Raw genomic sequence first — 27,313 nt, forward strand, 5'->3', positions numbered from 1 at the left:
TTATTGCAATCAGCAATGCTCACACAGAGGCAGCGTACATTTTAACCTTCATCCTACCAAGTGGGGTCCATCTGGATCCTGCACCTATATGTTTGCTTGCCATTTTAAAAATATGTGACATACTGCCTCACCGTTTTATGAATTTGTCGGAATTTATGTCTTAATTAAAACACTAAAGCACCGGAAGATCAGCTTTTTGCATTGTGAAGGTATAATTAATTTGTTACTGGGGTCCAACCGGACCCCAGAGTAAAGTTTATCTGTCTTTCATTTTATAATTGAATAGCACACTGAAAGTTAACTTCTTTTATTTCTTTTACGTTCCATAATGAAACTACCAAGGCATTCCTTCTTGGGGTCCGTGTGGACCCCACTGCTGCAATAAGCACAGGCTGCAAAACAAAAGCCCTAAATTATTTTACAATTACTTTTTTGTTTTAAATTCTGTAAGAAAAGACCCAAGTTGTAATCCAGAATGTTTTACAGCTGCATGAGCTGCAAAAATCATGTATATAATGCCAATTTTTTTTGTGGCGCTATAATTTGCTACGTGTATGCTAGTTATTGCAATATTATTGCAATGTTATTGCATTTATAATACATCATTGATATTCAGCCATAGTGGATTTTGTTCTTCAATAAAGTTATGTCTGTTTGCTGCATTGAATTGGTTCCTACTGCATTGATTTCAAGGTATTCCCTCCTGGGGTCCATACGGACCCCGCCTGGTAGTTTGTGTATGTAAAATTGGCTGGTAGGATGAAGGTTAAGTGTGTTCTTTATGCCTTGGGCCCTTTAGTGTATTGCTGTTATTAATACAAGATGTTCTGAACAAAACTTATCTGGTGATTTTGTCTTTATAGGCTTTAATTTTAAAGAAAAGTATTGGGGTCCAAACGGACCCCACATGGTAAGATTAAGGTGTAAAATAGCATGGTAGGATGAGGGTTAAGAGAACTCCTTGCTTGCTAATCGACTTGATTCCAGAAGAGCTCAGTTCACGGCCTGTGCTGAGAATCTGTGGCCCAGTACACTGTGCTATTCACAACGTTGTTATATCCACTACACTTTTATTCCAGTAGGGAGACAACTGCTTCGATGGGCAGCTGTTTCTGTGCAGCAAATGTGTCTTCCTTTGATAAGTGTGTCCCGTTCAGAAGACAGCACAAGCTATAGCCAAGTGTTAAAGTGCGCATGGTTTTTTTGGGTCTACGAATCAATTTAAAAATGAAATGTGCATGCATTTTGCAACAAGGTAATGATGTTGCAGAAACAGTGCAATACATTAAATCATGTAAATACAGGTCAAGAGCTTTAGTTAATGCTCGGATCAAACATTAGAATGGAGGAAATGTGATCTTAGTGATTTCTAGGCATGTAACGATCCACCCGACTCACGAGTCGATTCAATTCGATTCCCGATTCGATTTTCCCCACAATATTTTTTAAAAAATATTCTCATTCTCTCTAGCCGCTTTATCCTGTTCTACAGGGTCGCAGGCAAGCTGGAGCCTATCCCAGCTGACTATGGGCGAAAGGCGGGGTACACCCTGGACAAGTCACCAGGTCATCACAGGGCTGACACATAGACACAGACAACCATTCACACTCACATTCACACCTACGGTCAATTTAGAGTCACCAGTTAACCTAACCTGCATGTCTTTGGACTGTGGGGGAAACCGGAGCACCCGGAGGAAACCCACGCGGACACGGGGAGAACATGCAAACTCCGCACAGAAAGGCCCTCGACGGCCACGGGGCTCGAACCCGGACCTTCTTGCTGTGAGGCGACAGCGCTAACCACTACACCACCGTGCCGCCCTCAATTTAAATATTCCTTTTGTTAATTAATGTTTTTCTTTCTTTTTCTTTTTTATAATTTACAGTGTCTTGCAAAAGTATTCATCCCCCTTGGTGTTTGTCCTGTTTTGTCACATTACAAGCTGAAATTAAAGTGCATTTTTTGGGGGGAGGGTTAGCACCATTTGATTTACACAACATGCCTACCACTTTAAAGATGCAAATTGTTTTTATTGTGACACAAACAATAATTAAGATGAAAAAAAACAACAACCCAGAAATCTGCAGTGCATAAGTATTCACCCACTTTCGTATGAAACCTCTAAATAAGAGCTGGTCCAACCAGTTCACTTCATAAGTCACATAATTAGTTGATTAAGATCCACCTGTGCGCAATCAAAAGTGTCACATGATCCGTCACATGATGTCTGTATAAAGCAACCTGTTCTGGAAGGACCCTGACTCTCCCTGTGTCTGAAATCGCTCACTCGTTCACTACTCCCTACTCACTATATAGGGAATTACTATATAGAGGACTATATAGTGAGCTCATTGGTAAAATGAAAAAAGAAAAAAAAAACAGTTTTGGACACTAGTCTGGTGTGGCACGGTGGTGTAGCAGTTGGCGCTGTTGCCTCACAGCAAGAAGGTCCGGGTTTGAGCCCAGTGGCTGGCGAGGGCCTTTCTGTGCGGAGTTTGCATGTTCTCCCCGTGTCTGCGTGGGTTTCCTCCGGGTGCTCCGGTTTCCCCCACAGTCCAAAGACATGCAGGTTAGGTTAACTGGTGACTCTAAATTGACCGTAGGTGTGAATGTGAGTGTGAATGGTTGTTTGTCTCTATGTGTCAGCCCTGCGATGATCTGGCGACTTGTCCAGGGTGAACCCCGCCTTTCGCCCGTAGTCAGCTGGGATAGGCTCCAGCTTGCCTACAACCCTGTAGAACAGGATAAGCGGCTACAGATAATGGATGGATGGATGGATGGATGGATGGATGGATGGATGGATGGATGGACACTAGTCAGCCATGCCGTTATTTATGTCATTACTGTCACACAATTAAAACGTTCCAGATCAGTCGGCTGGTGGGTTTTCAAAATAATAAACATATGCATGTATTTTTGTGATAAATATATATTATACTGAGTGTATTTCCAGTTCTTTTAAATCAAGGCTGAATACTTTCTTCTTTGACGCTGCCTTTTATTAAATCAAATTTGAGACTTTTAATTTGATTTCTTTCAGCCCGACCGCAATGCATGATGGGATATATTGCTTGATTAGTGACCATCGGTTGTACACTACTTTTCGTGATGCATTGTGGGATACTTTGAGTGCACTATATAGGGTGTAAATAAGCCTCACTAAGGTTTGGGACAGCACTACAAAATGGCGTCCTCACTATATAGTGCCCTATACAGTGAGTAGGGAGCGATTTCGGACACAGCGTCTGTGTTGATGAGAAAGATCAGAGGAGACTGGCCACACCGGTTCAAGATGGCAGGAAGGTTAAGAGTAACTCAAATAATCACTCTTTATAACCATGGTGAGCTGAAAAGCATCTCGGAAAGCACATGTCAAACATTTAGGTGGATGGGCTACAAGAGCAGAAAACACATCGGGTTTCACTCCTGTCAACCATCAACAACAGGAATCTGAGGTTACATTGGATGTAAGTTCACCGAAACTTAGCAGCTGTAGATGTGAAAAGGCTAGTTCTTTTAGTGGAGCAGTTCACATTACGGGACATTTAGCAGACGCTCGTATCCAGAGCGATGTACAACGAGTGCAAAAGTCGTTGAGTTCTGAAATGTCTTAAGAACACAGCGTTACTCACCTGGAGAACCAAGCAGGAGCTGCACCACATCATCATAGAGAAGCAATGTAGCTGGTCTTTGGGGAAGCAGGTACAGGCTCACTGAAGCGTACACTAGCAGAGACAGAGAGATAAAGATTACTAAATATTTTTTCTTAGCTAGTATGCAGGAATAATATATTAGACCACGGCACTGTTGATCTGTCAATTTCAATGGGTCAGGAGGTATTGATTAATTTTCTTTAGTATAAATATGGAGGTGATTATAGGAAACCATGCGTGCTGATTGGTCGAGAGATTCGGACTATTTCTCGATAATCACCTCAAGTGACTCAGTAAAATGGCGGCCAATCACTTTGTCATTGTAAGTGAGGACGAATGACAGATTATGAAAGAAAATGCTGTTCGTAAAAGCACTACAGATGCTACAAAGTTTGGTCTAAAACTATTCAAAGGTGAGGTGGAATTGTGGTTTATTTTCTCTATTTCAAAACAAAGTATTTTATATGAGTCGGCATAGATAAGTGACACGTCTGCGCCGCACCTTTATTACATTTGCATTTGGTTTTTGAAGAATGAAAAATAATTATTTTAATACGATTATTATTTTTTTAAATAAATAATCACCTGTGTATTTATACCAAAACAATTATCTGCTTCAGGATCAATCAATATCGATGATTATTATACATACAGGAGACTTTTTTGATGGAATAAAGACGTGTTCTATTCCCTTCTAGCAGCTTTTCATTCATATGGATTGCTAGCATGCAATATTGTTAGCATACCGCTTATCCTACGTGTATTATGTCACTCTACCCAATGGGGAATGAGCGTTGAATATGGTTTATGATATTGCATGGTTGTCAAGACAACATGACGTCACACGTCGGAGATATTGTAACTAGATTTATTTTATTTTAATCAGTGTTGATTAAAGTTGTTATTCACATTACAATTTTGTGTTTCAGATACTGTGTTGATGGAAACCGAACCTCTATAAAATGGCTACTCCTCAAGAAAAGGCACAATGTGTATCCTGGTTTGAGTACCGTCTTGATGTGCTTCGTGCAACTAATGGTGCCCATATAGAGGTCTATTAACTGCAGTTGAAAAAAATTTAACAAATACTGATTAAAATAAAATAAATCTAGTTACAATATCTCAACAACTGCCTTTGTAATAATTTTTTTAAATTGTAAAGAGACTTTATGGACACCCTGTATTGGCTGGCTTTTTCTCATGGTATATCAGGTATGTTCCATTCAACTCCTTCAATATCATACTAGCTGAATGGAATATATATCTGATATACTGTGAAAAAAGCCAGCCAGCATTATTTAAATAATAACTTTGACTTTGTCTTGATTATTATTCACCGATATTCACCTCACCTTTGGGGAATAATTGTTAAATAATGGCAGCTTGGACAGTAGTTCCAGCTGCAAATCAATCAAATGAAAGGTTTTACATTAATGCAGTTGTTTAATAAAACAACATTTCTATTAGTCTGGCTTCGAGCCGTAGACATTTCCGAAGCGGGTAGGAGGAACAAACCGCTGTCTTTCAAACTGTCTCTGGCCAACGCTCTGACCAATCAGCGCAACAGTGACTGTGACGTAGTCAGAGCGACAGAAAGCAGTGGGGGAGGCCTTGAAATAAATAATTTTTCAAAATGCGTATTAATTAATAAACAGGTTCTAGATATTAAGAAGTTTGGAGATAATGACCACAAGTTTGGAGTTTGTACCACATACACATTTTTTTCCAAGTGTTTTTCAAGGGTTTGCTTAAACTGTTTTTGAGAGTTTTTATTTAGTGGTGTTTGGTGAAATAATTTCCCTTAAATTTAAAATAACGGGAAAATAAGAAACAATCAAAAAGTAATGTTTCAAAGCTGTTTATTAATTCTTCGTACTGCACAAACTAGCCCCATCCTTTTGGCTACGAGCGGAGCCAGCTGGTAGATCAGACTTTTGCCATAGTCGGTCGGCAAAACAGCGAAAACGTCCTTCTTGAAAAGGAATGAGCGGAGAGCCTCTTCCTGCTCATGTTTCAACGAAAACTCCAAGTCTAATTCTTCTAAAACTGATTCCAAAGCGGAGTCAAACGCGCGCTGTTCACTCGCCGTAGCCATCTTTCCTGTTGTGCTTTCTCCAGCGTCGCGCAGCTTTGTCGTCACTCCTGCAAAAGCCCGCCCAAAGAATCCAAACAAAAACCTTGCGTTGTGATTGGCGGGCACGATTTGATGCCCGGGGTGTTTTTGTTTATATGGTGCGAGGCTAGACCCATTCGCTAGGCAAAAAATATTTTTGGCCGCTAGGCGGGTGGGTCTAGTTTACTAGGCTACATTTCTATAGCAACTGCGAAAACAGGGGTTTATATGGTGGATGTGCCTTTCTATTAGGAGATGTTTATTTAACATTTTGGAAGGAGTCTCCATTGTCATTGCTTTCCAGCACTCAAAGATAAAGTTGTACGGTTTCCTTCACGGGAAAGTCTTCAGAATGGAGGGATTTATGCTTTCCAGTTTCTCAGTATTGAAAAAAGAGAGGCTAGTGAGGGAGCAACTGTTTTTATTCTATCCACATTCACTGGAAATGAGCACTCGTGCTCTGATTGGCTACTCCACTACTAGGATATCAGCTCATATACCGCGAGTAGAGAAAAACAAAATGACGGAGCATGTCGCTGAACCAACCGAGGAGGAAATAAAAACTATTCGAAAACAAAACCACAAAAAAAAGCAACAAAATATGGAATGAAACTATTTGATGGTAAGAGCGTATGTTAGCATTTTTCACAAATTGCTACTGTCATTTCGCCGGTTTGTTTCCATTCTAAGCGGAACTGATTTTGTCGGACGTTTTGTATAATGTTTTCATTTATCGAATTTGCAAAAAAATTAAAAAATGTTCTGTTTCTCAAAATCCAGTGAATGTGGACAGAATAAAACAGTTATTGCACTCAATCTCGTCGTACATGGCTTATAGCCGATCATGAGCTCATGGACGACTCGATTTCGTGGAATAATCGTTAAATAGCTGCGATAACATAAGTGATAAGAGGACATTCACTTGTTTTGTGGACGTTACACAACATGAATCTTCACAATAAAAGGATAAAAAATATGACGTGTCATTCCTTAATCAAAAAAATTGCCAAGTTTCTGTGGTAATTTAAGGCTGTTCATTATAAAAAGTGTTCTTGTCTCAAGCTGCAAATCTGAGACTCAGACATTTGCTGCTTTTTTTTCTTCCAGGCAGCATTTTTGTACCAGTGTAATTTGTAGAATTATAGAATACAGAGAATACTTACAGCTTTGAAAAAGCTTATAGTTACATTTAACACAGTGGAACCCCCCCAACACACACACACACACACACACACACACACACACACACACACACACACCATGCCTGTGAAACGTCTGAGTAATCAGAGACAATGCTGATGCCATAAAGGAAACACATTTGTGACCCCTCACCGAATCCAGGGACGCATGTCGGCCGAAACGAATCCGAGATAATCGTAAAAGAAGCATTTTTTTTTTTTAATTTGTGATTTTTGTTTTTTTCCATCATGTGCAAGTTGAGATCTTGAAGAATGCAATCAGTATTTCAGATAATAGATTGTTTTGTTGGAAAAGCGTACATTTTTTGTTGCAAATTGTCTCGTTTTTGTCAGGACTGTAGCCTGCTGGGGGGTGTGGGTAAATTACCATATGGGCCATTCACATGATGATTTAAGTCTTTTTTTTTTTTTTTTTTCGCGAATCAGCTGTATGATGCGAGCTGAGCGCATGGCTACTTAACTGCATAGAGGCGTGTGATTTCACTATGGAATGAGGAAGTTAAACAGAGCGCAGAGGAGCTGAAACACCGTGAAGCAAACAGACACACGGTATTTACATCGGAGATAATCATTTCTAGCAAAAAAAAATGCAACCTCGTTTTCCAGATTGAATGGACTACTTGAATGATCGGATGATACACGGACCGTTCTAGGATTACATTCCATCGGAGGCAAGGCGCCGTTTCTCTTTCTGATGGGGTAAGTTTATTAATCTAAGGCTGTGTGGTTATTTTTGCATGTAACAGAGAGTGTTGTGGTTTGGTTAAGCCTAGGTCACAACCGGATGTACGATTTTTTGGCCGTGTGATTTTTGGCGTTTCCCAAATCGCTGCATTATTTTTTTTTGTTCACGGAGAAAGACGCGCGTTGGCCGTAAGTTTGTCTTGCAACCTGAAAAAAACGTAAGCGCCCGTAGAGTTTGTTTGACATGACAAAGAACCTCTGCGGCCGGTCTGCGGCTCGAAAATCAGCACATCACACGCGCGCTCTCGTGCGTTTCTTGCGTTTTTTGCATGTAGACCGGCCGTAGGAGCATGGTACTGCCGGTTGTGACCGAGGCTTTACATGAAACTAGTGTTGTGTTAGTTGTGTCATCATTGTGCTATCTTTCTTTCTTACGGTGTGAGTAATTTTTCAACCACAAAACGTTAAAGTATACTTTAGGACTTATTTTTGTACTTCATAATTGTGTTGGGCATACTTTGCATGGAAGGAAAATTGACGTGGTGATCTTTGTTTACATGAAAGTAGCATCGTGCTAGCTCGTAGGGGGTAGGGCTTTCCTTAATGTCATGCAAATGAGCACCATTATGTGCCCGCCCTACACCCAGAGTAGCTGAGATGGAAAACTTTGAGGGCGATTTTCTCCCTTTCCTGTTTTAAGAGGTATACACTTTCAAAAGGCCACACATTCTTCAAATATTGTCAGATCTCCACATGGAAGGCATCATTGGAAAGCTTAGAAACTGTACTTTCTGAATCTGTCAATAACTCAAAATGCCCCCGGGCAGACATGTGTCCCTGGATTCTGTTTTCTGACACATTTACAGCTTTACAGTATCTTCAAAGAGCTTCTTATTTAGTGTCTCACAATACACAGGAAATGCAGCTTGTCCTTGATCCACATACATCATCTTGCGTGTTCCTTCAGGACACCGCTCAGCCATTTCACTCACCAGAATACGGCTTGGATATGTAATATTGAGTACCGCTGGAACGGAATTAAAGTCTACATCTCGCCTCGCTCTTGCTCGCGCCATTGTCTTGTATTAAATAAGCTGCAGCTGACAGTGAACAGCAATGATAATTATCTGCTTCGGCATAATGAGATTCAGAAGTCAGAATTGTGATTAAAGAAATAAAACGTGATTAAATACACAAACAGTGAAGCAAATCACGTTTGATATGATAACATTTTTGTGTTGTGTTTGTACTGCTTCAAGAGAAAAAGACAGTCACGCAAATGTGGGAAAAAATGTACAGTGTCATGTGAGAACGACAGCTAGTAATGTCTTCTGCTCTGAGTCATGCATATTGTGAAAACAAGTGCACTATAAAAGGAACAGTAGAGTGTTCTCTCGACAGTCTATTCTCAATCTTGCTCCTTTCATCAGGACAAGAATCTCTTTAAAAGCATATCAATGAATCATTTTATTTAAAGCCTTTTTAGGGACTTACAAGGGTCTGTGAAAAACACTCTCTCTCTCTCTCTCTCTCTCTCTCATTTTGTGACGGGGTAGAACACATTACCAAATATTATTATGGCTATTATTCTATCCACATTCACTGGATATGAGCAATCGCGTGCTCTGATTGGCTACTCTATTACTCGGCTATCAGCTCATATACAGTGAGTAGAGAAAAACAAAATGGCGGAGCGTGTTGCTGAACCAACCGAGGACAAAATAAAGACTCCTCGAAAACAAAACCACAAAAAATACAAAAAAAAGCAACAAAATATGGAATGAAAGTATTTGATGGTAAGAACGTATCTTTTTTATTTTTCAAGAATTATTATTACAGCATTTTTCATAAATTGCTCCTGTCATTTCGCCGGTTTGTTCACATTCTAAGCGGAAATGATTTTGTTGGACGTTTTGTATAAAGTTTTTATTTATCAAATTTGCAAAAAATAAAAAGGCTCTGTTTCTCAAAATCCAGTGAATGTGGATAGAATAAAACAGTTATTCCACTCAATCTCATCGTACATGGCTTACAGCCAACTCGGCACTACGTGCCTTATTGGCCATCAGCTCATGTACGACTCGATTTCGTTGAATAACTTAATTGTACACTCACCGGCCACTTTAATAGGAACTTGTTCTTGATTCCAAGATTCCTGTTCTTGGCTGTAGGAGTGGAACCTGATGTGCTCTTCTGCTGTTGCATGCTGAGGTGCTTTTCTGCTCACCACGGTTGTAAAGAGTCCCTATGAGTTACTGTATCCTTCCTGCCAGCTTGAACCAATCTGGCCATTTTCCTCTGACCTCTCTTATCAATAGCACGTTTCCACCCACAGAACTGTTGCTTACTCAATGTTTTTTGTACCATCTTGTCTGTGTAAATTCTAGAGACTGTGGTGTGTGAAAACCCCAGGAGATCAGCAGTTTCTGAAATATGTAGTGAAAGTTCATTATGTCTACCTATTGAAACTATTCTTTAAATTCGTTTCTTAAGACAAGGATTTTTTAAGATGTTACCTTGACAGTTTCGGCGATAAACTTCCGCCTTCTTCAAAACAGTCACCAGATGTCGAGTGGTGACGTGCCTTATCAGCTGATGTTACTCTAAGGAGGCGTGAATGTCCCGCCCAATTTGACAGGTAGTACTCCTTAGAGTAACATCAGCTGATAAGGCACGTCACCACTCGACATCTGGTGACTGTTTTGAAGAAGGCGGAAGTTTATCGCCGAAACTGTCAAGGTAACATCTTAAAAAAATCCTTGTCTTAAGAAACGAATTTAAAGAATAGTTTCTGAAATACTCAAACCAGTCCATCTGCCTCAAACCAACACCCATGCCACAGTGAAAGTCACACTTTGAGATCACGATTTTTCCCATTCTGATGTTTGAAGTGAACATTACTGCATCTGAAGCTCTTGATTTGAATCTGCATGATTTGATGCACTGTGCTGCTGTCAAGGGACTGGCTGATTAGAGAACTGTATAAAACAGCAGGTTTATAATAAAGTACCTAATAAAGTGGCCAGTGAGTGTATTTGCTACTAAAGTTTAGCAGTTATTCACCTGTTTGGCTGATCATTTTTGGGGGGCTTAATCCAAACCTCAGCAACTCAAAAAAGTCTTATACATAAATGTGGCAGCAGGGGCGTGGTCAAGCATCGGTCTGTGACAGGAGGGCGGAGTCAGGGAAGGTAAGTGGCAGAATCACTACACCTGTCGTTAATTAATGTGTTTGTGTGTCTTCCCAGTGACCGCGCCCTATTTAAGGAGAGAGAGCGAGAGAAGAGGGAGCTCTCTCCCGAACCAGACGGCTGATGTGTGTGCGTGTGTCTGAGTGTGTGAGAGTGTTTAAAAAAGCTGAAAAAAAGAGAGTTTTGTGAACTCAGTTCTGGCCTGCCGTCCTTCTGTGCTCCACCCACCTACATGAACTGTCACAGTGGTGCTGAAACCCGGGACATGAGCACAGAAGAGAACAGCCCCATGGAGTCCTCCCCCTTCGCGGACCTGATCCACCCCCTCACCACGGCCCAACAGAGCCAGCACCAGGCGCTGCTCGCCCTCCAAAAGGAGCAAGAACAACGGTTCGAGGCCCTGGTGCTGGCACAACAGGAAGATCGTCGGGCGTTCCGGCACCTCCTCGCGTCGGCGGGGTCTACCAACGCTTCCACCGCGGGCCCGTCTCCCCCCACCCTAACAAAGATGGGCCCGCAGGACGACCCCGAGGCATTCATCACGCTCTTTGAGCAAGTCGCGGAGACCTCGGGGTGGCCGATGGATCAGCGTGCGGCGCACCTCCTCCCCCTGCTAACGGGAGAGGCGCAGCTGGCCGCGCTACAGCTCCCCGCCGACCGCCGGCTGGCCTATGCGGACCTTCGCCGGGCCGTCCTCCAGCGGGTGGGGCGCACCCCCGAGCAGCAGCATCAGCGCTTCCGCGCTTGGAGGAAGTCAGCTGGCCGTTTGCGTTTGGCCAGCAACTCCGGGACGCCTGCTGGCAGTGGTTGAGGGCCGACAGCTGCGACGCCGAGGGACTCATTGACCAGGTGGTACTGGAACAGTTCATCGCCCGTTTACCAGGAGGAACCGTAGAGTGGGTCCAGTGCCACCACCCGGCGTCGCTGGATCAGGCAATCGAGCTGGCGGAGGACCATTTGGCGGCTGTCCCGACGGCAGGACAGCAGACAACCTCTTCTCTTCTCTCTCTCTCTCCTCCTCCTGTGTCTCCTCCTCACCCCAGTCCCCCACCGCGGAGACGGGGGCCGGCACCACCCCAGCCGGCCCGCCGCACCCGCGGTGCCCTTCCGTTTCTCCCTTCTGTGTCTGTCTCTCCCCCCCCTCAGGTGAGTGAGCCCCAGAGCACTAGTGCAGAGAGGAAGCCCGGGCCGGTTTGCTGGCACTGCGGGGAGCCGGGCCACCTCCAACAGCAGTGCTCGGTAATGGAGGTGGGCGCGGTGGTTCGGATCCCCGACGCGCCAGGAGCCGCCCCCGATCGGGCCGGAGCGTATCGCATACCGGTGAGTATCCAAGGGGATACATATCAGGCGTTGGTGGATTCTGGTTGTAATCAGACCTCAATCCACCAAAGTCTGGTGCAAGACGAGGTATTGGGGGGAGCACAATTGGTGAAGGTGTTGTGTGTGCACGGGGATGTTCACAACTACCCTTTAGTGTCGGTCCACATTCTTTTCTGAGGGGAAAAATTTATAGTGAAGGCGGCGGTTAATCCTCGCCTTACCCACTCTATAATTTTGGGGACTGATTGGCTGGGATTTCGGGATTTAATGACACATTTAGTGAAGAGTGGGTCCTGCCATTTAACAGGGGGAGGTCCCAGTGTCGCTTTGGCGGGAGCAGCTGTCACAGAGCCGTCTACGTCATCTCCGTGTCAGAGTGAGGAGCCGCCAGCTCCTCCTCTCTCTGTTGGGGAATCCCTCGCAGATTTCCCATTAGAGCAATCGCGAGACGAGACTCTGCGGCATGCGTTTGACCAAGTGAGAGTAATCAATGGTCAAACGCTCCAGCCGAACGCCACCCCGTCCTTCCCCTACTTCGCGATTATGAAGGATGGATTATACCGAGTGATGCAGGACACTCAAACTAAAGAGCGAGTCATGCAGCTTTTGATTCCGAAGAGCCGCCGGGAATTGGTATTCCAGGCGGCTCACTTTAATCCCATGGCTGGACACTTAGCGCAGGATAAAACACTAGCCCGAATAATGGCCCGATTCTATTGGCCGGGGATTCGCGGCGATGTCCGTAGGTGGTGTACGGCATGCCGCGAATGCCAGTTAGTAAATCCAGCGGCCATTCCAAAAGCACCTTTGCGCCGTCTGCCGTTAATCGAGACCCCGTTCGAAAGAATTGGGATGGATCTATTCGGGCCATTAGATTGGTCAACACGAGGGTACCGCTTTATATTAGTCCTAGTGGACTATGCAACGCGATACCCGGAAGCAGTGCCTCTTCGCAATATCTCAGCACGCAGTATTGCGGAGGCGCTCTTCCGCGTCATCTCCCGAGTTGGAATCCCGAAAGAGATTCTGACTGATCAAGGCACCTCGTTTATGTCACGAACACTGAACGAACTGTATGGGTTATTAGGTATTAAGCCAATCCGCACCAGCGTGTATCACCCACAAACGGACGGTTTAGTGGAACGGTTTAATCGCACCCTCAAAAACATAATTAAAAAATTCGTAAGTGAGGATGCGCGTAACTGGGATAAATGGCTCGAACCCTTGTTATTTGCAGTGCGAGAGGTCCCCCAAGCCTCCACGGGGTTCTCCCAAGAACGGCAAACCTGCCTGTACGACAAGGGTACGTGCCTTAGAGAGTTCGCACCGGGAGATAAAGTACTCGTACTGTTGCCCACATCGAGCTCTAAATTAGTCGCCAAGTGGCAAGGACCCTTTGAGGTCACACGGCGAGTCGGGGATGTCGACTATGAGGTGAGGCGAACAGACAGGGGTGGGGCGCTACAGATTTACCACCTCAACCTACTCAAACTCTGGAACGAGGAGGTCCCCGTGGCATTGGTGTCGGTGGTTCCGGAGAAGGCGGAGCTGGGGCCGGAGGTTCAAAAAGGAACATTAGCATCACGTACCTCTCCGGTCCCCTGTGGAGACCACCTCTCCCCGACCCAACTCGCGGAGGTTGCCCAGTTGCAGACCGAGTTTTCGGATGTGTTCTCACCCCTGCCCGGCCGCACTAACCTCATAGAGCACCACATTGAGACGCCCCCAGGGGTGGTAGTGCTTAGCCGCCCTTACAGGTTACCCGAGCACAAGAAAAAGGTGGTTCGGGAAGAACTCGAGGCCATACTCGAAATGAGCATCGTCGAGGAGTCCCACAGTGACTGGAGCAGCCCAGTGGTCTTGGTACCTAAGGCCAACAGGTCGGTCTGGTTCTGTGTGGACTATAGAAAAGTCAACGCGGTGTCTAAATTCAATCCGTACCCAATGCCTCGTATTGATGAGTTGCTTGATCGGCTAGGCACGGCTCGTTTTTACTCGATGCTGGATTTAACAAAGGGTTATTGGCAGATACCCTTTACTCCATTATGCTGGGAAAAAACAGCCTTTTCCACACCGTTCGGCTTACACCAATTCATCACACTTCCTTTTGGGCTGTTTGGGGCGCCCGCTACGTTTCAGCGGCTGATGGACAGGGTCCTCCGCCCCCACGCCACCTATGCGGCCGCCTACCTCGACGACATCATCATCTATAGTAACGACTGGCTGAGGCACCTCGAACATCTGAGGGCTGTCCTTGGGTCGCTGAGGTGAGTGGGTCTCACAGCCAACCCGAAGAAGTGTATGATTGGGCGGGTGGAAGTACGGTATCTGGGCTTCCACTTGGGCAATGGGCAGGTGCATCCCCAAATTAATAAGACAGCAGCGATTGCGGCCTGCCCGAGGCCCAAGACCAAAAAGGGGGTGAGACAGTTCCTGGGGCTGGCTGGCTATTATCGTAGGTTTATACCTAATTATTCGGACGTCACCAGCCCGCTGACTGATCTGACTAAAAAGGGGCCACCAGATCCGGTCCAGTGGACGGAGCAATGCCAGCAGGCTTTTTCTAAGGTAAAGGCTGCACTGTGTGGGGGGCCACTTTTACACTCCACTGACTTTTCTCTCCCCTTTATGTTGCAGACGGATGCATCGGACAGAGGGCTGGGGACCGTTTTGTCCCAGGAGGTGGAGGATCGCCCAGTCTTATACATCAGTCGCAAGCTGCCGGTGTGTGAGGGGCGCTACAGCACCATCGAGAAAGAGTGCCTGGCGATCAAGTGGGCGGTCCTCGCCCTCCGTTACTACCTGCTGGGATGCCCTTTCACCCTCTGTTCGGACCATGCGCCCCTCCAGTGGCTCCACCGCATGAAGGATGCCAACGCGCGGATCACCCGTTGGTATCTGGCACTCCAACCCTTTAATTTCAAGGTGATCCACAGGCCGGGGGCGCAGATGGTCGTGGCGGACTTCCTCTCCCGTCAAGGGGGGGGGGGGGAGTCGGCTGCAGGCCGGATGGCCGCCCGGCCTGAGTCGGGCGGTGGGGGTATGTGGCGGGGCGGCGTGTCAAGCATCGGTCTGTGACAGGAGGGCGGAGTCAGGGAAGGTAAGTGGCAGAATCACTACACCTGTCGTTAATTAATGTGTTTGTGTGTCTTCCCAGTGACCGCGCCCTATTTAAGGAGTGAGAGCGAGAGAAGAGGGAGCTCTGTCCCGAACCAGACGGCTGATGTGTGTGCGTGTGTCTGAGTGTGTGAGAGTGTTTAAAAAAGCTGAAAAGCTGAATAAAAGAGAGTTTTGTGAACTCCGTTCTGGCCTGCCTTCCTTCTGTGCTCCACCCACCTACATGAACTGTCACAATAAAGTCAACTTGAATCTAACGAGAATTTAATGAAAATAATATGTTACCTAAGGGCTCTAAATTGACCGTAGGTGTGAATGTGAGTGTGAATGGTTGTCTGTGTCTATGTGTCAGCCCTGCGATGACCTGGCGACTTGTCCAGGGTGTACCCTGCCTCTCAACCATAGTCAGCTGGGATAGGCTCCAGCTTGCCTGTGACCCTGTAGAACAGGATAAGCAGCTACAGATAATGGATGGATGGATGTTGCCTAAGGGGTGGCACTGTGGTGTAACGGTTAGCACTATAAGTTTACAGCAAGAAGGTTCTAGGTTCGAACCTCGTGGCTGACTGGGGCCTTTCTGTGTGCAGTTTGCATGTTCTCCTGCATCAGTTTCCTCCTACAGTCTAAAGACATGTAGATTAGGTCAACTGGCTACTCTCAATTGCCTGTGAGTGTGAATGGTTGTTTGTGTCTGTGTTAGCCCCACGATAGATTGGTGACCTGCCCAGGGTAAACCCCGCCTCTCGCCCAAAGTCAGCTGGGATTGGCTCCAGCTCACCTGTGACTCTGACCGATAAGCGATATAGATAATGGTTGGATGGATGTGTTAGTGGAATGTTTAAGAATTAAAAATGCTCTATGCCTCCAAAAATATACTTATAATGAGCCTTATGTTTGATAATTTCATAGTAAAGCTGTACTGATAGTGTTTGTGGGTTTTTTTGTGTTTTTTTTTCAGAATATGTTGTAAGACGGCGGCACGGTGGTGTAGTGGTTAGCGGTGTCGCCTCACAGCAAGAAGGTCTAGGTTTGAGCCCCGTGGCCGGCGAGGGCCTTTCTGTGCGGAGTTTGCATGCTCTCCCCGTGTCCGCGTGGGTTTCCTCCGGGTGCTCCGGTTTCCCCCACAGTCCAAAGACATGCAGGTTAGGTTAACTGGTGACTCTAAATTAACCGTAGGTGTGAATGTGAGTGTGAATGGTTGTCTGTGTCTATGTGTCAGCCCTGTGATGACCTGGCGACTTGTCCAGGGTGTACCCCGCCTTTCGCCCGTAGTCAGCTGGGATAGGCTCCAGCTTGCCTGTGACCCTGTAGAACAGGATAAAGCGGCTAGAGATAATGAGGTGAGATGAGATGTTGTAAGACCATGCATATTAAAACTATGCGGCAGGAGGACATGAACACGAACACACCCACACACACAGGGCACAGATGCTACTATCCAGAGGGAGTGTGTCTTCTTCAATAATATGCTCAGTAAGAGATTGCAGTATAAATACAACATTAGATACAGAAGTCTGATCCGAGGCTAATTAAGTCAGGACTGATATTTAGGACACAAAGTGAGTAACCTGAGAGTTTTCGGGGGGGTTGGGGAATAGATGTAAAAGGACAAAATTTTCTCCAAGTCCAACAGGGAAGGCAAGTGAAAATGAACCAGTGACACAAAGGGTGTCAATCTTCGTAAGAGAGAGACGCTGTTGTTCAAACATGTCTTTAAAAAGCTCTCAGGATCAGATCTTGGCTGAAGAGTGAGATCTGTGAGCAGAGCTTCCTCTCGGAGCATGATTCACTCCCTGGCTTTGCGTGACATGCACAGATTTGCAGAACAGCAGGAGAACTTTCCAGGCTTCAGGACACTGGGACACTTAAAGACTCCTCCTCCACTATCATCAATAAAAGCTAGCGAAAGAAGGCAGGTGGCAGCATCTCCATGTGTCCCTGGGCAAATACGTAGTCTGAAAATGCTGCCCTCCAAACAGCTGACTCACTGTCTCATTTTTGCCTCTGCAGCATCCCGGCACCATCAGCGGCTCTCTGTATTCATCTCACCATGGAAACAGCAGCTTTATGAATGTGTGCAACACATCCTTCCAAATCATAATACATTGGAATATATAAACCACATTGCTATTCGCTGACACAGTCAAGTTGACAGGCACTAACATGTGGCTTGCAGATGAACAATAAGGCGTCTGATTAAAACATCACTCCACACTGGAAATTAAGCTGGCTTTCATTTAACTGTACAGCAAACTTCCACGTCTTGAATTAACACATTATGTTCCATTGAGCTGAGATGGGCTTAAATATAGTACACTGTAGCTCCCAAGCAGTGCGACAGAAACATTTGCCTGATTGTCTGGAGATCAAATCCTGACAACGCCACAATCGTCCATGGCCAAGGGAGTGAGACTGGATTTGTTCTTTGGGTGGGAGGGATTGTATTACTCTCTCGCCCCGTCACTGCCACACTAGCCAATCATGGGCATCTGTAAGCACATGTATGTGGAAGAGGGCAGATAGCGCGTTCCTCTAACTGTGTTACGCTGCCATTTGAAGCAGCAATGGCAGCAGTTCGAAAAATGTGGTCGGCTGGCTTCACGTGTCTCGGAGGAAGCATGTGCTTATTTCACCCCCCCGATTTCTAACTGTTGTATAATAGGTGAGAGCTGGATGGTGGGTGGGAATTAACAGGAAAGCAAAATAGTGAGAATATTGGGGAAACGTACACCATGGTGCTGGGCAATATGATATAATACTGATATTGTAAATATTAGGATATCTTTTATTTTTAAAAATACATTTCTTAAAATAATTCCAAACTGACTGAAGCAGCTGATGCATATGTCACATTAAAAGTGCGTACTTGTTTATAATCTTTAAAACTGTAAAAAAAATCTTCTCAGTATAAATGCTAAATATATGTTTATAAATTAAAAATATATATATTTTTAATGTAAAAAACAGGTTTATTGTAAGTTGATATATTTTTTGTCATAATACCCGTCCCTTGTACATCGTCCTAATTAGCAATTCTTAGGCGCTCATAAATTCAATTAGAAGCGAATTAGACCACAAAACGTGCTCCGTTCATCCCACTGAAATACTTTGCCAGGTGTGTTATAGGAGAACGAAGTAGAACCAATAGGAAATCAAAAATACAGAAAGCAATTTTTTTCAGTATCAATACAGTTGACAGAGCAAAAACAAAGCAAAAAGGGCAAAGCCAAGTAAGCGATCAAGGAAGTAATACAAAGAGGTGAAACTCCAATTCCATGAATTTGGGACACTGTGTAAAACGTAAATAAAAAACAGAATGTGACTATTTGCAAATCTTGGTAACCCTATATTTCATTGAAAATAGTACAAATACAACATATTAAATGTTGAAACTGAGAAATTTTTACTGTTTTTTGAAAAATATATGCTCATTTTGAATTTGATGCCAGTAACACATTTCAAAAAAAGTTGGGACAGGGGCATGTTTACCACTGTGTTGCGTCACCTCTACTTTTAACAACACTGTAAACATTTGGGAACTGAGGAGACCAATTGCTGTAGTTTTGAAAGAGAAATGTTGTCCCATTCTTGCCTGATATAAAATTTCAGTTGCTCAACAGTTCAGGGTCTCCTTTGTTGTATTTCGTGCTTCATAACGTGCCAAATGTTTTAAATGGGGGACAGGTCTGGACTGCAGGCAGGCCAGTTTAGCACCTGGACTCTTACTACGGAACCATGCAGTTTTAATATGTGCAGAAAGCGGTTTGGCGTTGTCTTTCTGAAAGAAGAAAGACCTTCCCTGAAAAAGATTTTGTCTGGATGGCAGCATATTGCTCTGAAACGTGTATATATCATTCAGCATTAATGACGCCTTCTCAGATGTACAAGCTACCCATGTCATGTGCACTAATGCACCCTCATACCATCACAGATGGTGGCTTTTGAACTGTGCACTGATAACAAGCCGGATGGTCCCTCTCCTCTTTAGCCTGGAGAACGTGGTGTCCATGGTTTCTAAAAAGAATTTCTACATTTGATTTGTCAGACCTCGGGACAATTTTCCACTTCGCCTCAGTCCATCGTAAAAGAGCTCGGGCCCAGAGAAGGTGGTGGTGTTTCTGGATATCGTTTATATCTGGTTTAAACTTGAATTTGTGGATGCAGTAATGAACTGTTTTCACAGACGGTAGTTTTCTGAAGTGTTCCTGAGCCCATACAGTGATTTCCACTACAGACACGTGTCTGCTTTTAATGCAGTGTCGCCTGAAGGCCTGAAGACCACAGGCATCCGATGTCAGTTTTCAGCCTTGTCTCTTGCATACAGAGATTTCTCCAGATTCTCTGAATCTTTTAATGATATTATGCACCATAGATGATGTGATCCCCAAATTCTTTGCAATTTCACATTAAGGAAAGTTATTCTTAAATTGTTGCACTGTTTGCCCACGCAGTCTTTCACAGAGTGGTGAACCCCTCCCCGTCTTTATTCTGAGAGACTCCGCCTCTCTGGGATGCTCTTTTTATACCCAATCATGTTATTGACCTGTTGCCAAATAACCAAGTTAGGTTTTTTTTAGCATTACACAACTTTTTCAGTCTTTTGTTACCCCTGTCCCAACTTTTCTGAAACGTGTTGCTGACATCAAATTCAAAATGAGCATATACTTTCAAAAGAATAAAAAATAAACAAACCCCAAAACAAATATAATATACAAATATATATGAAATATAGGGTTTCCATGATTTGCAAATCTTCATATTGTGTTTTTTATTTACGTTTTAACAGTGTCCCAAATTTATGGAATTGGGGTTGTACATACATGGCAAAAGCTTGCAAAAGAACGTCTCATGAATGAGCAGTTTCATTAGCCAAGGTGATTGAGAGAAAACAGGAAGCAGGTGTACTAGAAGTCAGGTGAGCATGAGCGTTGTAATGCCCGGGCTGGATTCAGACTTGGAAGAGCAGCAGTGTCTCCTCGATTAGATTTGCAGTGGATCTGGATGTGATACTCAGACTAGGTGTGAAAACAGCCTGAATTGTTTAAGGGTTGGTCTGCAAAATGAAAATGTGATACAGATACACTACCGTTCAAAAGTTTGGGGTCACCCAGACAATTTTGTGTTCTCCATGAAAAAGTCACACTTTTATTTACCACCATAAGTTGTAAAATGAATAGAAAATATAGTCAAGACATTTTTCTGGCCATTTTGAGCATTTAATCGACCCCGCAAATGTGATGCTCCAGAAACTCAATCTGCTCAAAGGAAGGTCAGTTTTATAGTTTCTCTAAAGAGCTAAACTGTTTTCAGCTGTGCTAACATGATTGTACAAGGGTTTTCTAATCATCCATTAGCCTTCTGAGGCAATGAGCAAACACATTGTACCATTAGAACACTGGAGTGAGAGTTGCTGGAAATGGGCCTCTATACACCTATGGAGATATTGCACCAAAAACCAGACATTTGCAGCTAGAATAGTCATTTACCACATTAGCAATGTATAGAGTGGATTTCTGATTAGTTTAAAGTGATCTTCATTGAAAAGAACAGTGCTTTTCTTTCAAAAATAAGGACATTTCAAAGTGACCCCAAACTTTTGAACGGTAGTGTACGTATCTGTAGTGTTACACAAGGTGGATATAGTTCCCTTTTGCACACTTTCTATACCAGCATCAGCAGATATGTGCATGAATATTGGATATCAGCATCCCTCACTGTAAAGTATAAGCTAATCAAAGCACATCATGGGATTAGACCATTTGACAGCAATATACTGAGGTGGGTATCTTTGACAACAGTTTCCATGTAACCCCAGTATTTCAAAACTAGTCCTCTTGAAAATTTTGGGCTAGTGTCCACCTGTGGTCATTATGTTCATTGGAAGCCTAATGTGGCATGACTGGAGTGGAAATTAGAGTTGGGAATGTGTGCAATTTTCCCACAAGGGAATACAGCCATAGTGGAAATGCTTGTACACAGCAGCCGGGCTACACCAACACCAACTTGAGGGTGGGCCGCATTTTTTATGCTGCTGCTAAAAGTGGAGTATGTATAGCTAAATGGCCTCCAGCTGGTGGTGCAGACAGCTCTAAACCCAAGCTTGATTTAGCTGCTTAAGAGGCACAGTACAGTGTATGAACACCCAGACAATGTTATGATACCTTATATACATTATATATAGTCCTTATACTGTAATATACCTACACCTACCCCTTAAGTATTTCCAACCTGCCAAAAAGTTCTGTAAACTATAACTCAATGAGCTCAGTAAGTGATGAGGTAGTCTCATAAACCAGACGTCTAGCTTTCACAAGAGAATCTGGTATGTTTATAAGTATTCAAAACATTCTATGACTTGACTGCTGTCACAGCAAGAGGCCATTTGACTGACAACAAAAATAAATGATGCCAGACAGTTTAAAGCAACATTAGGCAGGAATTCTTACCTTAAAATATCAGTTTCGAAATCATTTTGATGGTACGTTGACTTAGAATTGGGAGAATGCCTTGTCGTCCATTCTGAGTTTGCACCCGGTTCTCTAGTTATAGCACTGTGTAACTCAGGTGGCGCATCCCTGAGACCTCTCGTGAGAGCCACGTAACACTTTATGACAATGTGAGACTTGCGTAACACTTTATGGCATTACTGGCAGCTTCCAAAATCAGGCAGTGACAATATCTATACAGGTTTCTCCAGAAAATCTGAAGTAGCTGGCTGAAAAAATAAATAGTAGCAGGCAGCTCTGGAATTTGCGGCGGTGAAGCCACCGCGACGCCCCAAGGGCACGCTAATGCTAGCGGGATCTGGGGGCATGCCCTCTCCTCCAAATTTTTTTTTGAAATTTACATATCTTCTGGTGGTTTCTGGTACATTCTCAGCTAATATGTATTCACACTAACCATTTCCCTATAAAATACTTGCAAAATCTGTATGAAATTTCCCTCCAGATGTGTGTGCGCTTGGCCTTCTCAGTTATCTTCTCTAGTACGCTGCCTGGCTCTGTAACTTTACATGGTGTAATATAACTTCATACGCTACGGTGTGGTCACATGGTCTGGCTCAGCCAATCAGAGACTTCTAATTGAACACACCAACACCATTGCTAATTAAAAGTTTGCTTTCCATCCGAAACCAGTGTGAATACATAAAAGCGTGGACATCCAAATGGACTGCAACCTGTAAAGGTGACATATTATAACCCATCTGCAGTTCCCTGAGGTCTTATCATGAAATGTCTGTGACATGATTTGATCAAAATACCATAAACAGCCCTGCTCAAAATGGCTAATTTGAAGGCCTGTTCCTTTAATGATAATGAGCCACTGGTTACCCCACCCCCCCTCTTCCGCCGACCAATCAGGTAGCACTTTTCTTCTGAATATTCATTCACAAAGGCAGTTCTCAATCCATGAGTACAGATACTTTGATGAGGAGGTAGTATAATTCTAATGAGCTCCCCTTGTGACATAGAAAGTGGAGCCAAAACTGAATGGCTTGTTGAAGCACATGTTCTCTGTAATACGCATAACAAAAGAAATGCACTGGCTTGTCTTATTTCAGAGTTTGTGAGTTGGTAGCCATTCCAGATACCCAAATGTATGTGCACAAGCACTAAAAAGTGAGTTTTTCCTAATATGTCCCCTTTAAGATAGCCATTGAATGGAGCCTATGAGCCTAAAACTAGTGATCAGGAAGCCAAGTGAGGACAAAAGCGAGGTTAACACAACAGCTGGTCGGTTCACAACGCTGAAATAAGAGCACTGTTTAACAAGCCTGTTTATGTACAAAGCTCAGATTCCATAAACTTGTGCAGGTTGTAGATCTTAACTGGGAACTTTGAGTGTCTAAACAGAAAGACATGGATACAGTGAGGTCATTCCAAGTGCATGCAGTACACTGGGTTCATGAGCTGTATTAAATTACACAATAATAAAACTCATGTTCAGTGTAAGTACCCTATGGCCATCACGTGAAGATGATTCATGTAACAGAAGCAAGGTTTTTGTAGAGGAGTCTCGTTGTCTCATGCTTAAGCTATAACTTCACCAGTTTTTGAGTGACTGTGTAGGTCTTTCCAGTGTTTCTCCTACCATTATACAACCACCCCCACCCCCCGAAATGGGGCCCCGTGCACCCCCTGAAAGTGCCCCCCTCCTCACACACACATTTTAAGGTCTAAAAAAACCAAAAAACAAAAACACAGGAGTGCAGGTACTAGGACAACACGGAAAGAGAGCCTGCTCAAAAACAGCAGAGTATGCAGGCACTAGGACCATGCAGAAACATCACCCACTCAAGCTGCCAGTTCCCTGTTCACTTCGCTCTCCTCTCATGCACTCAAAAACAAGTTAAACAATTCGATTCAAACAATAGTTAGCAATGTCAGAACCTCTCGAGCAGCAAAAGATGGAGGACAGACGACATTTGTTTAAAAAAAAAGCATGAGTGATGTCTTTAGACACTCTATATTAAGTTAGCTAATGTTATGCTACAAATATTCATCGTGAGATCATGTTGGAATATGAGATCACTTTGTAAACACCTTCAAGTTAGCTAGCTCTAGAAAATGACTCATATTTTGCGTTATTTCAAACGAGCACAGTCAGTCTACTACTGTACTTCTTCACTCAAAACATAAATCAAAGTAAAAATATTCAATAATAAGAACTTTAACTTTCTCTTAAATACTCCTGACACATGATGGCAATGATTATTTAAAGTTATAACCTAGAAACAGTATAATAAAAAGAGGTGCTACTTACAGGGGATGCGATTGGCATGCCAAGGGGCGGAATTTGTCACAAATCCATGCTTGGAGGCTGAGACAATGACCCAGGTTCCTGGGTGGTACAGGAAGGTAACTGTGACAATGCCATCTTCCCCTGTGAGGCCGGATGCCAAGACGGATTGGTTCCCATGCACCTGAACCGCAGCTTCATTCAGAGGTGAAAGGTCACTGTTGTCAAAGATCTGGACTTTAATCAATACTTCTGTGGGATGGTGAAAGAAATAGAAAATTGTTAGGATATCTAATGCTACAAAGGATGGATCATAGGCCACTTTACATTCAAAACATGTGAGCATGTACACCAAACACGAAAGGTGTTAACTGGTTGTTAGATTTTCAAATGAGATAAAAAAAAAAAAAATCAACCTACTGATCAGTAGTGCAGAGGTCGAAATACTATGCTACCACTACCCTGTCTATCCACCCATCCATTACACCCACCTATCAATCTAACCATCCATCCATGCATCTATCCATATTTAAATAACTCTTTTGGCACAACCTCCTGATCAGGAATCTAGAGCTAATGCACCACTACCCCATCCATCCATCCATCCATCCATCCATCCATCCATCCATTCACCCTTGGCCTCCCATCCATCCAGCCACACACTCATGCTTCTGCTGTCCACCCATCTATCAATCCACCCATCATCTGTCCACCCATCCATCCATCTACCATCTATCAACCCACCACCATCCACATATCACCCAGTCAACAATCCATCCATCCATGAAGCCACTCATCCAATTACTCACTGTCTATCCATCCACCTACCTCCTCTCCACCAATCAGTTAAAAGAGAAGACATGACTATCCATCCATGTGCTCACATATTCATTTAGTACAACCTTCCAATGGGTAGTCCAGAGCCCAAACTGTGATGACAAAAATTACCCCAGCCAACCATCAACCCTCCCATTCAACCACCCACCGTCCATCCTTCCATCCATCTATCCATTATCCATCCACCCAGTAACACACCCATCCAATTACTCACTGTCCATCTATTATCCATCCACCCACTAAAACACCCATCCATCTATCCGCTGTCCATCTCTCCATCCATCCATCCATCCATCCATCCATCCATCCACTAACACACCCATCCAACTACCCACTGTCCGTCCATCCATCCATCCATCCACCCACTAACACACCCATTCAACTACCTACTGTCCATCCATCCATCCATCCACCTACCAACACATCCATTCAACTACCCACTGTCCATCCATCCATTATCCATCCAACCATTAACACATCCATTCAACTACCCACTGTCCATCCATCCATTATCCATCCACCCACTAACACATCCATTCAACTACTCACTGTCCATCCATCCATCCATCCATCCACCCACTAACACACCCATCCAACTACCCACTGTCCATCTATCCATCCAAAATTACATACATTCCCTATCTGGTTGCATTACATTAATTAAATTTGCAACTGATATTCTGAAGCAGCCACAATAACAATATTGGTCATATTAAAATATCAAATATTGTTTCCCCTTATGGTATACATACGTATGGTCCATATATCGACTCCTCACAAAGAAAGTATTTTAATCATATGATTTAGACGCAGGCTAACTGCTGGAGCATAATCTCTTCACATCATGACTTTTCTTGGCAGAGATGCAAATTCACATCTCCCTGGCCTCTCTTGCTTAGACATCTCATTGTGCAGGATATTTAAGAATCTGCCTTGTTTACAGTGAGAGGATCACACAATGTGGAGCACAGCTGAAGTGTGCCATTCTCCTGTGTTCAGTCAGATATGACTAATCCTGTGTAAACACAGCCTGAGGGAAAACCTGATCTGCTGATTGCTGATTTGTGTTCACTGTTTTCCAAATGAGGATCTCTCCAGAAATCTAGTCGGGGATTTTCAGACACACAAACTCAGGATCGAACTGGTGAGCGTGGAGCTGTGAGCCAGCAACACTACCATGCAGCAGTATGAAATATCTTGCATCCAGCATAGCATATTTCTGTTAGGTGGGTGGACAGTTTGAACAGTTTTGCTTCAGAGAGTGACTTATCCAAATCGCCATACTCCCCACCTGAAGTACCTTTTCAATGACCTGAAGATAACAGAAGCTTGACTGAATGGGAGCATAAATAAGTCTATATGGAACTAGCAAGTAGAGACACAAGTGCACCATTGCCCATTCCCAATCAATAAATGCAAATGAAATAAGGGTTGTTGGGTTTTTTTTTGGCAGTGTTGTTCATTGTGATCCCAAACCTCAAGTGAGAAGAATGAACTCAGCAGGCATGCTGCTTGTACAAATCCAGGAAATAGACTGGAAAATAAAAATAACTCCGGGTGTGCAAGATCACTGCAGAAGGTTTCTTTGCCCCGGGTTTCTGGAGGAAGTTATTGATTCATACACGCATCAATTAGAGATCAAAAAGCCTTTGTAAAAAAAAGGTCTACAAGCATGTGTTTCAGACCATCGACTGTATAACCTTACAGACAGGGATAGGATCGTTGCACCTGGTTAAAACGGTCAATAAATATGTGTTCATCATTCAAGCTCTGACAAAGATTCTTAATTTCTCTTAAGCTACGGTCACACTACAGCTTGCGATGCTTTGCGATGGGTTATTGATGAAAACGAGGCGTTTTGGTGACGATGCATGGCAATATACAGATGAGCTAAAAGTTGTGTTCACACAGCAGGCGAACACTTCAATGTCACGCCTTTGTGCGTTCAAGCAGCCTTGCTCACTCACAAGATCCAGTCGTTATGGGAAACACCTGATGTTGATTTAAGCACAATCAGCACGCGCATATAAGGACACAGAGGCTTTGCGAAGCATTATCATTATCACGGTCTCTTTTGTTTCTAGCCATGTTTATGACTCTGCTTTCGGTTTTGTTTGTGTTTTGTTACACTGATCTTGCCTCACGGTTTGTTTTTGTAAATATCACGCCTGCTAATAAACACTCTTCCTGTACTTACAACTGTCTACCACCGCATAAATGACAGAATACTTTGCAAAGCCTCTGAAAACAGCGTCCTCATATGCGCATGCTGACTGCACTTAAGTCAACATCAGGCGTTTCCCATAATGACTGAGTCTCAAGTGTGCGCACAACATGCTTCAAAGTATCCTTGAATGGAAATGCACTTTTTAAGTCTCGGCGAAGGTCAGGCGATGCCGAACCGCTGTGTTGATGAGGCTCCCGTGAGTACTGGGGACATGAATTTGAGACAAATA

The 27,313-nt window shown here is 43.8% G+C and overlaps 1 protein-coding gene across 1 annotated transcript in view; it reads right to left on the reverse strand.

Moving 5' to 3' along the window:
- Nucleotides 1-27,313, reverse strand: part of fam171a2a (family with sequence similarity 171 member A2a) — a 143,128-nt gene that overhangs the window by 69,495 nt on the left and 46,320 nt on the right. Inside the window, exons 2-3 of the mRNA XM_060901896.1 lie at nucleotides 24,045-24,272; nucleotides 3,637-3,729 (exon numbers count right to left, since the gene is read on the reverse strand). Coding sequence (XP_060757879.1) covers nucleotides 3,637-3,729; nucleotides 24,045-24,272 — 321 coding nt within the window. The remainder of the gene's footprint in view (nucleotides 1-3,636; nucleotides 3,730-24,044; nucleotides 24,273-27,313) is intronic.

This window comes from Neoarius graeffei, chromosome 20 (genome assembly GCF_027579695.1).
Source record: "Neoarius graeffei isolate fNeoGra1 chromosome 20, fNeoGra1.pri, whole genome shotgun sequence".
NCBI lineage: Eukaryota > Metazoa > Chordata > Actinopteri > Siluriformes > Ariidae > Neoarius > Neoarius graeffei.